The sequence below is a fragment of the Giraffa tippelskirchi genome, chromosome 6 (genome assembly GCF_054371585.1).
Source record: "Giraffa tippelskirchi isolate mGirTip1 chromosome 6, T2T-mGirTip1v1.2.pri, whole genome shotgun sequence".
In the NCBI taxonomy this organism is placed as follows: Eukaryota; Metazoa; Chordata; class Mammalia; order Artiodactyla; family Giraffidae; genus Giraffa; species Giraffa tippelskirchi.
The window spans coordinates 81,426,592-81,442,715 of NC_137280.1; the positions used below are offsets into that span (position 1 = coordinate 81,426,592).

Below are 16,124 nucleotides of genomic sequence, written 5' to 3' on the forward strand. Positions count from 1 at the left end.
TGGGGGTGGTGACCAGGGCCCCTGTGGGCTGCTACACTCCTGGCACCTTTGTTCCCCATCTAACCTGCCACCAGATGGGCTCTGGGATCCAGTGAGTACTGGTGACTATGGAAGGGGTACAGCCATGCGAAGCGGGGCTCTCGGCCCTGCGCAGCTTCACAAGCGAGGGGGCAGCGCCTCACCCCATGGGGCCAGCCAGGGCCCATCCTGGCTGCAGAGCCACTGGGTTAATGATGAAGCAGCAGGATAGGATTAGGAAGCAGGAGGCGGCGGGCTCCAATCCCAGGGGCTGTGAAGACTGGCCTTGCCTTGTGAGGCACCGAGGCCATGTCCGGCATAGGTGCGCCACCCCTCCTCCAGAGCCTGCGTCCATGGGACTGAGACAGAGGCTCATCGTGACGGTGGACTGAGGAGCTCCGTAGGACGCGCTTGTCGCCACTGAGACAGGGTGCTGAGCCCTGCTGTGTGCCACGTAAGACCACAAGGGGCAGGACCGAGGTGCTGGCAGACGCCGTGGGGGCCTCCAGTGGGAGCCGGCCCGACCAGTGCCCTTTGGGGCTTGACGAACAGGACCCCTGCCCACGAGGCAGGGAAGGGTCTCTGGGAGGGCCCTACAGAGTGGGAAAGGCCCCAAGCCTGAGCTTCTGGAGCCAGATGACTGACTTAGTGAGAGTCTAGACAGACAGCAGACCCTGCTCGCTGGGCCCTGGGAGGCACTGGCTCTGGGGCCTCAAGGCATCAGAGGAGCCAACTCTCAGGACTTGGGAGGACACAGATTCCAATCCATCCCCTACTGTGAGAGCTGAAGCTCCCCCAGGTGTCTTAGTGTAGCTTCTGCTTGCATGCCCCCGAGGATGGGAGGCTCACTATCTGTCCTGGCAGCCCCTTCCAGGTAAGTCAGTTCAGACCAGGAGAAACTCCCTGAGGCTGTCACCCGCCCTGCAAGCCCTGTAAGGCTGCCCTCCTCCCCATCCCAGCCATCCTGATTGGGACCCTGGAGCCACGGAGGGAGGCATCCCATCACCCTTCACCTCCTGCCTAAGGAGGCCCATCTTGCAGCCCAGACCCCTCCCAGCCTGGCCCAGGCCAAGCCACAGCACCCTGTCCTTTCCTCAGCCAGGGCCGCCCACTGTGGAAGGATCATGCCCCTGACACTGCTCCTTCTCCCAGGAGCCAAGCTGGGACCTGGCAGCCTGCTTCTGTGGAGCTGCCCCTGCCACCCATCCTGTAAGACCTCTCTGAACACTGCCTGGCAGGAAGCTCCAGGCCCAGGTCTGGCCTGCATATGCACTTGTTATTCCTCCCAGGAATGGTAATTAGCAGGGCTTAGGGGATCTCCCCCACCCTTCAGAAGACCCCGTCAGCCTTTCCCAGGCTCTGATCCATAGCCCACCCTCCTCTGGCTCCCATATATGCTGCTCCGGGCAGGGACCGGCCGCCAGCACTCGCCCCTCACCCCGAGTCCCCTCCTCCGAACATGCTTCCCCTCCTCCAGGAAGTGTAATCTGATGAGAAGGGCTGAAGGTTCTACTCCTCCCGGGCCTGCCCCTGCCTGTGCAGGGTCCAGCTCAGGCTGGACTGCACGTGGACGCACTCACCTTCCACGGCTGCTAGCTGCTCCAGGCGATGCTGTTCCCGGGCCTGCAGAATGGGGCTCTGCATGAGCAGCTCCGCACGGCTCCGCTTGGAGCCCAGCCGGTTCACCAACTGCAGGGCACAGAGCAGGGGCTCACCTCCAGCCTGTGGCTCCCCAAGGGGCCTGGGCAGTCTCTTCGAGGCCATACAGGCCAGCGGGAGCATGGAGGGCCCACCGCAGCTATTTCAAGAGCCGCAGAGCCTGGCCACATGGGTAAGGGTACCAGGCCAGCTACTGTGTCCCTTGACCAGGAGCTCCCTGTGACAGGGGGAACACTTTCCATCTGCTCTGTCTAGCGTAGTGGCCATGTGGGCTCTGAGTACTTGAATTAGAAGTGAATCTTTACTTAAGTGTTAGCTTTAACTGATTTACATTTAAGGCACTGTGTGTGGCCAGCACAAGTCCAGAGCTGACTGCGGTCTGTTTCTTTCTCTGAGAATTGCCACTGGGAGCAGGCACCACAATGTCCCCTGCAGGCTGCCAGCAGCAACAGCACAAAGGAGGCCGGGGGTCAGGAAGAGCCATGGCTAGCACATACCCTCGCCTGACCTCCACCAGTGCCCCTAGACCACGAGGACCAAGGGGGCTCCGCCCAGGGCCTGCTCCTCGGTCCCTGTCTTCTCCATACAGACGGTGGCTGACAGTGGCCTGTGTCTCCTCTCTCACTGTGGTCATGGATGGTAGTGACCAGGTGGGATTCCCCAAGACAAGGCCCCCAAACCCCTCCCCCGGCCCCACCCACCTCACCTCACACTCATAGATGCCCAGATCCTCCTTGCCAGCTGCCCGGATCTCCAGCACCAGCAGGCCGCTGCGGGGCTCACTCAGGGTCTGGTATTTGCCCCCAGGGGTCAGCAGGGCCCCATCCTTGTACCACCTGCAGCCAACCACAAGGGTAGTCAGGTTGGTCTCCCTCCCATGCTCAGGACTCTCTCCTCACCCATCCCATAGTTCCAAATATCCTTATAGAGCTCACCCTCTTGGACGCCACCCACCCAACGAACAGCAGCCGGTCCTACATCCTCGCCACTGCAGCTAGAGCCGTGTTCAGAATGTGCTGCAGCTCTGTCACGCCCACTCCTCACTGGACAGGCGGCAGTTCTGTTAGCCAGCCCTGACCCAGCTCACAGGCTGCCCACCCGCACCTCTCAGGCAGCCCCAGGGCAGGCCCGCGTGCCTCTGCTGCCCCACCCCCAAGCCACCTGGCCCACCTGATCTGAGGATATGGGGCACCTTCGATGGTGCAGGTGATCTGGGCATCTTCTCCATCCACAAAGGGCACTGCCCGGACCTTGTTCACAAACCGAGGCGGGACTGCAGGGCCCAGGGAATGTGGGGAGACAAAAGAGAGGTTGAGAGGTGGAGGAAAAGAAACAGAGAGACACAGAAAGAAAAACAGAGAGATGGAGACAGAGGGACAAAAAGACAGAGAGAGACAGAAACATAAGCAGAGATGGATACAGAGAAAGAGACAAAAAGAGATGGAGGCAGAGATGTAGACAGAGACACAGAGATACAGAGAGACACCATGATGGACCGGGACCCCACCCCCACCAGGGAGTCTCCCAGACTTGTCAGATATTCACAACCATCCTTGCAGCTCCATCCACAGGCCTATGCCCCCAACAAGGGGGCCCATAGCGTGGGCCTGGGCACTTACACCCTGGCCTTCCCCTCAGGGCTCACCTTGCACCAATATTTTGCCCAGGGTGCTGGCATTGCCAGCAGCACTGGCTGCAAAGCACATGTACTGGCCAGAGTCAACACCAGTCAAGTTGTCCAGGATGAGTGCGCACGAGCCATCGGGGTCTTCAATGAGGATGTGGTGAGGGTCCACCTCCACTGGCTTCCCATCTGGAAAGGAGGGGAGGGCCATCACAGAGGGAACACCATCAGGGACAAAGGCTGGACCTGTCTGGGGTCACAGTCACACGGTCTGATGGAGGAAACTACCCCTACAGCACAAGAGCCAGTGGACTCCCTGCCAAGGGTCTAGCTGGCCAAGCTGACCTGGAGCCCTGGATGGAGAGGTGGTACTGACCCGCATCATCTACTTCCCCAGACCCCACTGTGCACAGTGTGGCCTCTAAACGGCCAGCTCTTAGCTGGAGGCGGGGGCCAGGCTGGGGGACCCAAACCCACCAGAAGACGTCTCTTTCTGATAATAAGACCCTCAACCACCTTGCCAGTGGTTCTGCAACTCCCCCAAGGTACTGACCCCGCCTAGCAGATACTCGGACAGCACCATCTCTTTAATCATCCTCATCCAAATGCCCACCTGACTAACATCTCCAGCTATGCCACGTTTTGTGCCTGCAAGAGGGGTGGGAGATATGCATCTTTCACTAGGAAGAAATATTTCCTCCATAAATATGTAAAATTTCATAGATGAACACTTCCCAATAGCTCTGTACGTTCCGAACAAGGTTAAGTTAAAACATCTTGACATCTGATTCACAGAGAAACTTAACAATTTAAAAACATACCCCCCCCCAAAAGCTCCCAGCTGCCACCCTATTTCCCTGCATCCCTGTATGGTAATTCCAAGAAAGAGCTCTTCTCACTCTCTGTCTCCAGGAGCCTTCCTTTCCATTCTTTCCCAAACCACACCTCTTGGCTTTCATCTCACACAACATAGCGCTTGGCAAGGACACCAGTGACACTGTCAGTCAAAGTGAAAGTCACTCAGTCATGTCCGACTCTGCAACTCCATGGACTGTGTCCACGGAATTCTCCAGGCCAGAATATTGGAGTAGGTAGCCTTTCCCTTCTCCAGGTGATCTTCCCAATGCAGGGATCGAACCCAGGTTTCCTGAATTGCAGACGAATTCTTTACCAGCTGAACCACAAGGCAAGCCCAAGAATATTGGAGTGGGTAGCCTATCCCTTCTCCAGAGGATCTTCCTGCCCCAGGAATTGAACCAGGGTCTCCTGCATTGCAGGTGGATTCTTTCTTTACCAACTGAGCTATCAGGGAAGCCCACTGTCAACCTGTGGTCAATTCTCAGCCTGCATCTTGCTGTCAGAAAACAATTCTCCTTGGACTTCCAGCACTCCTGCACAGTCAGACCCTTTGGGCAAAGGCATGTACAGCCAGGTGTTCCCTGTCACCTACTCCCTGACACAGACAAACGTCTAGGGGGAACTGCTAACAGCTGGCACGTGGGCTCGTGGCACCTGGATGGTGTCTAGGGTACTGATGAAATGCTGGAGAAAGTGATCCAGAGAGATGTAAGTGCTTCCTGACAGGTGGTCCTGCCTCCTTGGAAACCTCTCCCAGGAGCCATCCACATCAGCAGAGACAAAGCCCTCAGCTTCCTTCCCTGTGAGACATGTGACTGCCTTCTAGGGCGGTAAGTCACTTTTCTCTTTGGAGGGAAGGATGGGAAGATGTGCCAGCAGCCCCATAAAAGTTCAATATCTCCTAAAACTTGAGGTTCCTCTCTTGTGGAACAATTCACTGCATGAAAGCTGACATCTGATGCCTGGATGTGGAGACCAAGGCATGGGAAGCCCATGCAAAATGCTGCTGCTTCTGCTGTGACAAACAACCTTTGTCTCTGACTTGGGGTCTTGTATTTGTAATCTGGCTAGCTGGCTGGCTTGCTGGCTTGCAAGCCAAGAAATATCTCAGGTCCTTCACAGTTTCTGATTTGCAATTTTGGCAACAAGGAAGGGACACTGTAAGAGACACACCATCCCAAAAGAGAAAGGTGGCGGCCCGTGGACCAGTTAATAGACCTGAGGGAAGGGATGTCCATGGGAATCAGTGGTGGACATAGTGCCCAAACGTCACGGTCAGCTGTGCAAGAAATAGCTATTTCCTGTGAATGGAGAGAAACCGAGCAGGCGGCTCCAAGCCGAGCATTGAGAAGTGGGTTCAAAGTCTCCTAAAGACATCTGCCTCCTTGGACACCTCACTCAGCCCTCATGGGAAGAACCAGAAAGAGGATGGGAGATGTTACCATGGCTCTGGGCCAGTGGAAACCTCTGCTAAGTGGATCCCAACCAAAATGTCACCATCATGCCAGGCAAGGGACGCAGGTGCCTTGGTTGATGCACTCTCTCCCTACAGCAGGGATGCTGCTGGTTCATCTCAGGTCAGCCCCACTCCCCAACAAACATTAGAACCCATGCTGAATACCAGGAAGTCTCTGTGTACTTCTGAGTCTAGTCACAGACACAGTCACAGTGTGGATGAAGACATCCACACTGGGTGCAAAGGGGAAGCCATCACCAGTCCTGGGGCAGAAGGCAGGCAGGAGCAGGGCTAGAACTCAGGGGTGAGAGGCCTGGGCACCAAATACATGAAGGATTCTTTTACAGATAACAGGAGAGGACCCTGGTGTTCGCTGTGAATCCTGGCTTGGGACAACTCCCTGACATAGACAAACCTCTACGGGGGACTGTCAACAGCTGGCAGGTGGATTCATGGCACCTGGACGGTGTCTAGAATGCTGGTGACATGATGGAGAAGGTGATCCAGAGAGATATAAGTGCCTCCTGACAGGTGGTCCTGCCTCTTTGGACACCTCACTCAGCCCTCATGGGAAGAACCAGAAAGAGGATGGGAGATGTTACCATGGCTCTGGGCCAGTGGAAACCTCTGCTAAGTGGACCCCATCCAAAATGTCACCGTCATCCCAGGCAAGGGAAGCAGAGCCCCTGAGAACAATGTGATGTGGCTGTTAAGTCAAGGGGTCCCTGAAGCTAAAACAGACAGGATCTGTAGTGACAATCTTGCCGCTTCCCCTGAGCAAGCCCAAAACACTAGGTATTACTGAGCTACGGAAGTGTGTCTTCTGCCATCCCTGCACCCTTCCTCCTCCTCCACCCTTACCGCTGCTTTAAGAGAAAAATAATCAGAAGTGGGCCTTGGTCTCCCTGGGCTCAGAGAGACCGGAGGCCCAATATGCCCCTCTGATACGCCAGGCACGCAGGCAGGGGAGAGCTCAGATTTTGATGGCTCTGCTGGATACAGGTGTCTGGATTCCACTGATGGGATTTGAGCAAGGTTCCCAAAGAACAAGAAGAAAACTGTCACCTTGGAACCAAGTCAGGGTGCTGTGACCGTGGCTTCTACCTTTGGACCCTGATGTCTGCTGCTCGGAACACCCTGCTCCACACAAGCATGGCGAGGCCCTACATGTGGAGAGGCTATGTAGCATGTAACCAGCTCCAGCCCAGTAACGTGTCACTTGCCAAGACTGCCAGCAGAGCCCCAGGAGGAGAAAGGAAGTTGCAGGCCTCTTGGGAGATGTGAAAGCAGCCCAGGTAACAGGAGAGGCCAAGTCCAAAATCAACAGCCGTGTACAGCCACAGAGAGTGGAAGCTGGCAGGAGACTGACACCAGCCCAATCCAGTCACTGCTCCTGTGGCTCCAGCTGGCGAGGACAGGACAGCTGTAATGGGGTCTTCTGTGCAGGCAAACAGCTCCTGGCAGGAGTCCTGGGCATTACAGCCAACTGCTTTTCCTTCCTGCTGGCACGCAGGGACCGAGACCAGGGCATCACTGGGGCTCCCTGCCCCAGGGGTGAATTACAAGTTGGCCCTCTGCCCCCGACACCTAAACTTCCACCAAATGAATGAGGTTTTGCTGGTGGGTGAGTCTGACTTCTCCTGCCAGATGCTATTTTTCCTGGCAAAGGTTATGTGAGCTGTTGTGAACACCCTGGCTATTCAGTGACACCTGACAGACCACAGATGGGTGAGCTGAAGACACACCTCCTCGGGTCCATGACCATGGAGACAAGATGGGAGCATGACAGGGCTCCCACCCAGACCACCAGAGTCCTGTGTGGAGCTGCGGCCCTGCGCGTGGGGCCAAGTTCCGGTGCATGCCAGACGGGACTGCCAAGGGTGACGCTCTGAGATGGCAGGGTGCACATCACCCTCTCACCTGGCACATGGGTGTCTCTCAGGGCCGTGTGTGGTGTCTCCAACTGTGAGGGTGCTTTAGGTCAGTGAACCGCCAGCTCTGGGCACACTACGTGGCTGTGTGCGCTGCCTGGCCCACCCGCAGTCTGAGAACCTGTCTGTTGCGGGGGCTGCCCAACATGAATGGACCCCCAGCTGGCCCCTGCTTCCTCCACTCCCCAGACACAGCTGTCCTCAGAGGAGTCTAAGCCTGTAAGCTGCTCACCGGGTAAAGGTCCAGATGAAAATGACAGTGGATGGTCTGGAGACAGTTGGGAATCTAGGATCCCACCCTGACTGTCCCTGGGCATGGTGCAACCCCCCTTTCCCCTAGACACAGCCCAGCCAGCACACGCTCCTGAGGGCAGCCTAGCTGAAGGGTGGTGGCTGAGGGGCTCGTTCTTCTCAATTACTTTTATTGACTGGGTTTGTCTCTCTGAACCCACCCTCATAGGTGAAAGGTCTGGTATGAGACGGGATGGCAGGGAAGTGGGGTTGCACTGCATGGGTTCTGCGAGGTGGCAGGCAACTCTGCAGACTCCAGAAGGAAGACCCCCAGGGTGCTGGGGGAACCAGTCACTTCAACCACTGACTCTGCTCTGAAGCTCTACCCGTGGGCTGGGGATGGCCCTTCTTTCATGTCCCAACAAAATGGCCTGCATATCTTCTCCAGTGCCATTCTCAGCCATCCGTGGGTGGACACACATGCCTGACTTGTTGTGGGCAAGCAGGATGGGAGGAGGGACTTCCCTGGGACCATCCCCCAAAACCAAGAGTGCATTCGGCTATTGGGACCAAACTAGAGCTCAGGACTTAACCTTTCAGCCCAGATGAGCCCGAGTAAGAGTATCATGGTTTACCTGAGACTTTGAGACTCACCGGATGGTCTAAGCTACACTGATTTGGTGGGGGTGGGGGGCTTTAGGCCATACGGCATCAGCTTGACCTCAGAGGGGCCACAGATTGAGGTCAGTTGTGCAGGTGGGCAGTCTATGTGAGTGCCCCGACAGAAACCTGACACAACAGCACCCAACAAGGGAGTGTCCCTGTGCTGGGACACATCAGAGGTGACAGCAATAGGTGTGTCCACACGACTCTATTGTGGGGACATCTGGACCACGCCTGGATCCTCAAATGGATCCTACCCCATGTACCTCTTCCCTTTTCCTGCAGTAAACCAGAATCCTGACTGGGATGGTTGTGCTGAATTCCATGGAGTCCCTGTGATTCAGTCAATCACCGAACCTGAAGGTGGTTGTGGGACACCCAAGTGTGCAGTTGGTACCCAGAGAGAATGGTCTTGCGATCCTGAAGTTGATGTCAGAAGTGAAGGTGTTCCTGGGGACCCCCAAAGTTTGCAGCTCCCATCACACAGGGGAGTCAAGCCTGAGAACCACATGGCAGCCCTCCAGGCCCAGCATTCTCCAGCTTCATTCCCCACTACGCCCACCTCAGCTCCCCTCTCCCTGCTGTTCCCCTGGAGCCTTGCTGCCCAGTGGGAGTTCCTCCAACCTGTCTGGCCTTCATTCTGCCTTATTTCTCTGGCTGGTCACTCCACGTGTGACCTCATATTGCATATATGTCCATGTGCTTGTCATCTGTCTCCTTCCCAAGAAGGCCAGCCTCTACCCCTATTCACTGCTATTTCCCATGCACCTGGAATGGTCCTGGGCACTCAGCACAAACATGATCAAATGAGGGAACTAATGAGAGAGATTCAGGGGTGGGCAGAGTCACTGTGTCAAAAGCATGACGTACATGGGAGCAAGCTCTGCCTCTGCCCCACCTCACCCCCTGTGCTCACCAGCCAGCCTGGCTTTGATTCAGAAGCAGGGAACCAGAACAGGAGGCCTGTCTCTTGTGCCTAGCCCCTCCGGCAGACCACACCCTGGATCCCTGGTCCCCTGCCCAGTCTAATTCCCTCTGGTAGCTCTTGCCTGTTGCAGGATTAGCACCCAAAGGCTTACCTTTGTACCAGCTGACAATGGGCTTGGGTGTGCCCGTCACACGGCAGGCCAGCTTGACTGTCTCACCCAGCTCAACTGTGCAGTCAGCCAGTTCTTCTTCAAAATCGGGGGGGCCTGGGGATACAAACACAGGGCCTTGATCACTCACTCATTCCCTCAGGCGTCCACCTGGCAGGACCAGAGCCCCATGACCAACAAAATGGTTGCAACAGATACCACCCCTTATGAGCCTTTATCCGCAGTACCACACTAGGACCTGGACGGGAATCAGGGGAAGGGACACAGGCCCAGGATATGTCAGGGGGCACGGTAGGGACTGTGGAAAAGGAGGGCATGTTGAAATGGGATCCTCTCTCCCATTCTAAGTGAGGAAGCAAAACCAAGACTGCTGGGACCTTCACATCCCTAACACAGCCTGCCTGCCCTGTGCTGGGCAGCCAAGAGTGGACCCCAAGGCCCCCATCAAATCTGGCTAACCAAGGGTAGAGTGTGCCACTTGCCCTAGAATTAAGAATCTTCCCTTGTGCTTGCCCAGGTGGGGACAAGGGCCCAGAGCTCAGGACCTGCCAACTTGTGTGCTCTCAAGCCAGGAAGCCAAGCCAAGGTTCAGCCTCCCTCTCAGCCTTGCCCGAGGAGCCCAGGCACTCACGCCAGATGGGCAAGGCCAGGCGCTGCTGGATGCCACAGATCTCCTTCACCCAGGAGTTCTTGGTGATGACTGTCCGTGCCTGCAGCAGGTACTTGCGCACGGAGTCCTCCCGCTCGTGCCAGATCTCAAAGGCTCGGTCATCACCCTCCACCTGGTCGTTGAGGTCGATGCTGCTTAGCTGTGGGAGGAGGGCACAGGCTGACTGCTGGGATGCAGACCAAGCCATGGTCACCGAGGACAGGGTTGCAGGACTGGCCCCTGGCCTTCCCCCGCCTGCGTATCCTGCGCAGCCTCCCACCCAGGCTCTGCCGGCACCCCGCAGACCTTCATCATGTTCCGGAAGACGTAGCTAAAGGTGTCGGTGCGTGAGTCCCGCCGGGGCTTGCAGACCACCAGGTGGTGGCGGAACAGGAAGACGTGCCGATGGTGGCCTTTCCACGGCATCCGCGCCCCTGGCGCCCCCTCCCACACGATGAAGTGGCCCTGGGAGAGCGGTCAGCCAGTGGTCAGCCAGGCACAGCCTGGAGTCCACCCTCCACTGCCCAGGGCCCTCCTCTGCACCCTCAGCCCCAGACCTGGCGGATGGGCTCGCCCAAGGCCTCCAGGGTGCCGGGGTAGTTCTCTATGAGTGACACGTGCAGCTGGTTCTCCGCACGCTGCGGCAGGGCCGACACCACTGCGTAGGCTTGCTCGAGCAGCGCGCAGTTCTGGCCGTTCCGTGCCTTGTTGCGGATCAGCTCCTGCGGAAGACTGGAGGTCAAGGCGAGGCCTGGGGTGGCTGGGCACGGGGTGGCCCCACAGCCCCTGGACCGTACTGCCTACCTTGAGCAGGGCCTGGTACTGCTGGACCCGCTCTACTGGCTGCTCCAGGAAGTGCTGCAGCGGTGGGGGCGGTGGCTGCGAGGGGTCCGCGGCTGATAGCACCTCCTCGGTGTATTTCTGTGGGAACCACAAGGCTAGGCTCAGGGCAGGAGGGTGTAGCCTCCAGAGGGCCTGTGTCCCCAGAGTCTGAAAGCTGGTGGGCTGGGGGCCCAGGGGAGCTTGCATGTGCACACACAGAGACTCCCCCCAAGGTGGGTCCCACTACTGCCCCAGGGGGTGGCCAGTGTCACTGCCTAACACGTGAGCAGAGCTGGTGGGAGAGCAGGGTTGGTGGGGGGACCCTGCCTGCTTTTCTAACCTGGGGGTCGGGGTCCTGGGAAGGTGAAGCAGAGCCTGAGCAGGGTCAGGGAGGATGATCTAAAAGCCAGGAGCCAGCATCAAGCCTGGGGAGTGGAGGCAGGGCTGGTGGGCAGAGGGTCACCTTGTAGAACTCCTGTACGGCTGTGCTGACCATCACTGACTCGGCCTGTACTCGGCCCACCAGGAACTCCAGATACTTCTCAAAGGCTACCTGGTTCTTGATGAAGCACATGGCCACATCATCATCTGTGTCACAGCTACGCAACTCCTGTAAGAAGCTGCCACAGAGGGGAACCGTGATCAGGTGAGGGCTGACATCAGGACCCCCACCAAGGACCCACAGTCCAGCCCCAAACCTGAGGGTTTGGGAAGGAACAGGCTGCTACCCAGGCCCGCGCTCCTATGGATGAAAGTCAGTGCTCTGGGCTGTGAGGGCCATGCATGTTTGCATGCGTGCTGCATGTACATGTGTGTTTGTGGGTGTGTAAATATGTAAGGGATGACATGTCTGTGGGTGAACATGTATACGTGTGTGTACCGTGCACATGCATGCCCACACATGAAAGGGTGTGTGTGTGTGTGCAGGTATGCACATGTACTTGTATGTGTCCACATACATGTGTGTGCACACTTCTGAGGCATGCCTGTGTCCTTGGGTTGCAGTGGGTAGGTGTGCTGCAGGCACTTCTGGGGGTAAGCCAGGCACACATGCCTGTGTTCCTGGGAACATGTGTGTCCTTGTACAGGGCTGGGGTGCACCAATGGGTCAATCAAGTCATCCAAGTTTCTCTTTTCAACCCCTGCCCACTCCCCTGAGGCCCAGGCCTGCCAGTACACACGTGCAAGTGTGAGCATCCATCTGAGTGTGCTTGTGTGTATGCATGTGTCCTGGGCCCATGTGACTGGTGTGTGCACACATGTATCTGTGTCTGAGCACGCACACACGTACATGCATGTACACACACACAGGCCAAAGCAAGCACCTCGAGGCCCGCCCTGCAGGCCCACCTGCTATGGAAGTGGCCGATGTCCTGCACGTTGCGGAAGATGACTGCCTTCTGGCTGGCCACGGCCGCGGGCACGCGGGGGCAGCAGTCCAGGTACTGCAGGTGGTGGCTCTGCAGGAACTGCAGCTTGCCCACGAAGGACTGCTCTGAGCTCAGCAGGTCCCGGATGATGGAACTGGCAGGGTAACAGCCGAGAAGGAGAGACCCAGGAGTTAGCTGCTCAGTGGGGCCTTTCCAAGTCACACGCACTGTGCTGATGGCTTTCAGAATGGGCCGGGCAAGGTAACGGAGGGAGGGCACCCCACACCCACCAGGCGGCCCCAGCATAGGAAACTGGTATCTCAGAGCTTCCCCACAGAAAGCCCCCTTCCCACAACACCTGTCTGGGGGCCCCTCACCTCAGCCTCGTCTTGTACTCATCCTCTGACAAAGCCTCCCCAGGGAACTCAGGGGCCTCTGCTGGCCCCCACTCAGGAGACAGCTGGTGAGAACAGGGCGGAGTCACAGGCAGCCTGAGCACTGGCCTGCCCTTCGAGGGTCAGGCTCCCACCTGTGACCCCAGAACCACCCCTCCAGCTGCCTAGTTACCTTGAGCCGCTTGTCCAGGTAGGCAGGGGATACCCAGCCCTGCCGAGAGGGGCTGTTTTTGGTGGGTTTGGTACGCACAAGCCAGCGCAGGGGGTGGGCAGAGTCCAGGACCTCCACATACTGGCCCTCCCGCAGCAAGATGGCATCCTGCTCAGCCCCCAGGGGCAAGTAGTCAGCTGTGACCACGTAGATGTCAAAGATCTGCAGGTGAGAGGGAGGAGCTGCTGTGTCGGACCTGGGCTGTGGCCAGCCAGCTCTCCCAAGGCCCCAGGGACCCCGTGCAGACACCAGAGGGGAGCGGGGCTGGGAGAGGCCAATGAATGGGCCTCCCAAGGCCTCAGGTCACAAGGCCCTGAGGAGTCAGTGGAGAAGACACAGCCATCCTGAGATTCTCTCAGGGTCTAACACAGGCCTGATCCAGCTCTGGGTAGGGAACTCCTTTCAGGAGTGCAGGTGGTCCCCTCCAAAGGGACAAGGAGGAATCTCTGGGATGCTGTGCGTGCCCTGAGTCAGGGTGGTGATGTGGGCCACGCAGGGGTGTTCCCCGCACCGCCTTCTCCCCCCATATCAGCTTGACCTGTACCCTGCCCCCAGGGCTCTCACAGCCCCTTCCCCACCCCTCGCCTGCCCACGCACCTCTCCCCGGGAGTCCCCATCCTCGGACTCTGAGGACGATTCCTGGACACTGGAAGAGGGGCGTGAACGGCCATGCCGGGGGGACGCGGATGGTGTTTTTGACTCCTCGTCACTGTCAACTCCAGGCACCTGCAGCTTCGCTGAGGGACACAGGACACATGAGGCCCTCAATGGGCCTGCCCCACATGCCGTCTCCCCATGGGTCTCCAGGGCATGCAGGTGGGGAGGGCCCAGTCCTGGGGGCTCAGTCTCGGCCTTCCCTGGAGCTCGCTCCATCATCAGCTAGCCTTACCCTGTGTGATCTTGGCTGACACCATCTCTGTGATCTGTGAAGTGAGCTTCTTCAGGAACTCCTCCGTGCCCACCTCGGCCAAGGACAGATGGCCATGGGCCTCTGCTGCCAGGAGCTCTGTTGGGGGCCAGACCCTGGCTCAGCCAGCTGTGTGCTCCACAGATGTGCCTGAACACCTGCCCCGAGGCCCATCCTGGGCTTGGAGTCAGAGGTGCCGACAGACACACAGAAATGGGCCAGCACCGCCTGAAGCAGGAACTACTGACCATGACTAGGGGTCTCTTTGGCTCAAAGGCATCTGAGCCAAGGTGTGATTTAGGGGACCATGAACTTGGGGAAGCAGGGTCTGGGCAGTGGAGGCAGTAGGTGGCTGGAGGAAGAGCAGGCAGTCAGGGGGCAGCAGGCAGCCTACAAAGGTGTAGGGCGGTGCATGAAGGGGAGCTGAGGGCAAAGCTGAGCAAGTGGTCAGGCTAGGCTTGGAGCTTGGAGCTGTGGGGTTCCTCAGGGGGTTGTCTGTGCCACTTTCATTCCTGTTGCCCACTTGGCCTTTGATCTGGCAAGGGGCTCGGGAGGGACAGAGATCAGAGGGAGCTCCGCCAGGCAGTATAATACGAGGACAGGTTCTGGACACTGAAGGCAGTGGGCAGGACCCCAAACTGTGGCTCAAGGGCTGGGGGGCCAGAACCCTGGCAGCTTCAGGTTGACCTTGATGGAAGTGGGATCCTTTGCGGGGGTGATGGGTCAGGGGAGGTGTTGGGGTTAAGAGGGAATGAGGATGACCAATGGTGGGCAGCACAGGAAAGGGAGGAGTGGGAATATTAACGAAGTAGGTCAGTGAAGAATGATCCCACAGTGGGCACATGGGATGCATGGCTCCTTCCTCCTGACTTCTGTGCAGACTCAGTATTTTCCATAAACAACGAGTTTAAAATACACCAAGGTGCTGGGGCCCTGTGCAAGTCAGAATTGGGTCCACAAGAGGGCAGGGAGCCCCGGGCCTGAGCTGGGCCAGCTGTGTTCCTAGCGCCACACAGTCCGGAGGAGCCCCACAGTCCTGGGGCGGCCCGCCGAGCAGCCTCCTCCACACCCCCCGCCCCTCCCCGCACAGACGTGTGCCCATGCTGCCCGTACCTTTCTTCTGCCCAGCAAGGTCCGTGAAACCTGCAGGTTCTGACATCTGTGCAGCAACAGCTTGGGCCCTAAAGGGGGAGGAGAAACCCTGAGGAGCCTGACAGAAAGGAGGGTCTGGGGGCCATGGGGCTAGATGCCACAGTCGGGGTCCTGGGGAAGGACTCCTCTCCAGTGGGGAGCTGAGCCACGTGACCCAAGCAGAGCAGAGCTGGGCAGGGGTGCAGGATAGGGCTCCTCCCCAGCGGCAGCACCACCCTCCACTCCCAGGACCTGCACCCCCAGGGCCCACATTCTCGGGACCTCTTTCCTGGCTCCCTGGCTCCTGAGCAGCCCCTCACTCACCCCTGTAGGAAGGTGGAGATGAGGGCTTCCTTTGCCTCAGGCTGCTCCTCCGCTGCCCCCGCCTCCTTAGGCACTGTCAGGAGAATAGGGCGAGCCACCAGAGTGACTCCACATACCCTTGAGCTCAGATTCTGGCCAGCACCCCTGCCAGTGATGCCTGGACCACCCGCCAGGGGCCTTGGCCCTGTCCCCTGGAGCCCCGAGGAAGCCTGTGCCCGCTGTCCCAACTCATCCACAGTCACCCCACCAGTGGCAGGACATGGAAGGAGTGTGCACTTGATTCACCAGACCTCTGAGGAGCTGAGAGGGCTCAGGAAGAAACTACTCAGGGTGGTGGGGGCTTCTAGGAGGGTCTCCGCTAGCTGAGCGGAGCCCACAGGGTAGCGGGTGGGGACTGGCCCAGGAGCTCGGAGGCTGCACACTGCCCACTCTGCCCCCGCTCCCACTCCTGGCGGAGTTGCCCATGCCCACTCACAGCCAGAGACGTGCAAGCCTGCAGAGCAGAGGGCCTGGCCAGCAGCATTGGTGGCGATGCAGGTGTAGGTGCCCTGGTGCTGTCTGCCCACATCCAGCAGGACCAGGCTGTGCTGCTGGGCGGAGCTGGCCACCGTGTAGCCTGGCGTGTGGCGGCCGATCCACAGCACCCCCTGCTCCGCCTCCTCCCGCAGCCAGTGCACAGCTGGAGCTGGGTTTCCTGTGGGCAGGAGTAAACGGTGGACGGTCCTTCCCCACACCAGGAGGGTGGCTCACTTCCGAGCCTCTCTAGAAGGGTCCTGAG

The 16,124-nt window shown here is 58.5% G+C and overlaps 1 protein-coding gene across 2 annotated transcripts in view; it reads right to left on the reverse strand.

The window, feature by feature from the left end:
* OBSCN (obscurin, cytoskeletal calmodulin and titin-interacting RhoGEF) overlaps positions 1–16,124 on the reverse strand; it is a 237,167-nt gene that overhangs the window by 21,164 nt on the left and 199,879 nt on the right. For both annotated transcript variants that reach the window (XM_081497755.1, XM_081497754.1), the window contains 18 exons: positions 15,822–16,040; positions 15,347–15,419; positions 15,005–15,072; positions 13,874–13,990; positions 13,582–13,721; positions 12,946–13,146; positions 12,756–12,838; positions 12,359–12,532; positions 11,472–11,628; positions 10,991–11,107; positions 10,744–10,908; positions 10,493–10,651; positions 10,169–10,346; positions 9,520–9,633; positions 3,323–3,490; positions 2,848–2,950; positions 2,384–2,513; positions 1,599–1,707 (listed from right to left, as the gene is read on the reverse strand). In XM_081497755.1, coding sequence (XP_081353881.1) covers positions 1,599–1,707; positions 2,384–2,513; positions 2,848–2,950; positions 3,323–3,490; positions 9,520–9,633; positions 10,169–10,346; positions 10,493–10,651; positions 10,744–10,908; positions 10,991–11,107; positions 11,472–11,628; positions 12,359–12,532; positions 12,756–12,838; positions 12,946–13,146; positions 13,582–13,721; positions 13,874–13,990; positions 15,005–15,072; positions 15,347–15,419; positions 15,822–16,040 — 2,475 coding nt within the window. The remainder of the gene's footprint in view (positions 1–1,598; positions 1,708–2,383; positions 2,514–2,847; positions 2,951–3,322; positions 3,491–9,519; positions 9,634–10,168; positions 10,347–10,492; positions 10,652–10,743; positions 10,909–10,990; positions 11,108–11,471; positions 11,629–12,358; positions 12,533–12,755; positions 12,839–12,945; positions 13,147–13,581; positions 13,722–13,873; positions 13,991–15,004; positions 15,073–15,346; positions 15,420–15,821; positions 16,041–16,124) is intronic.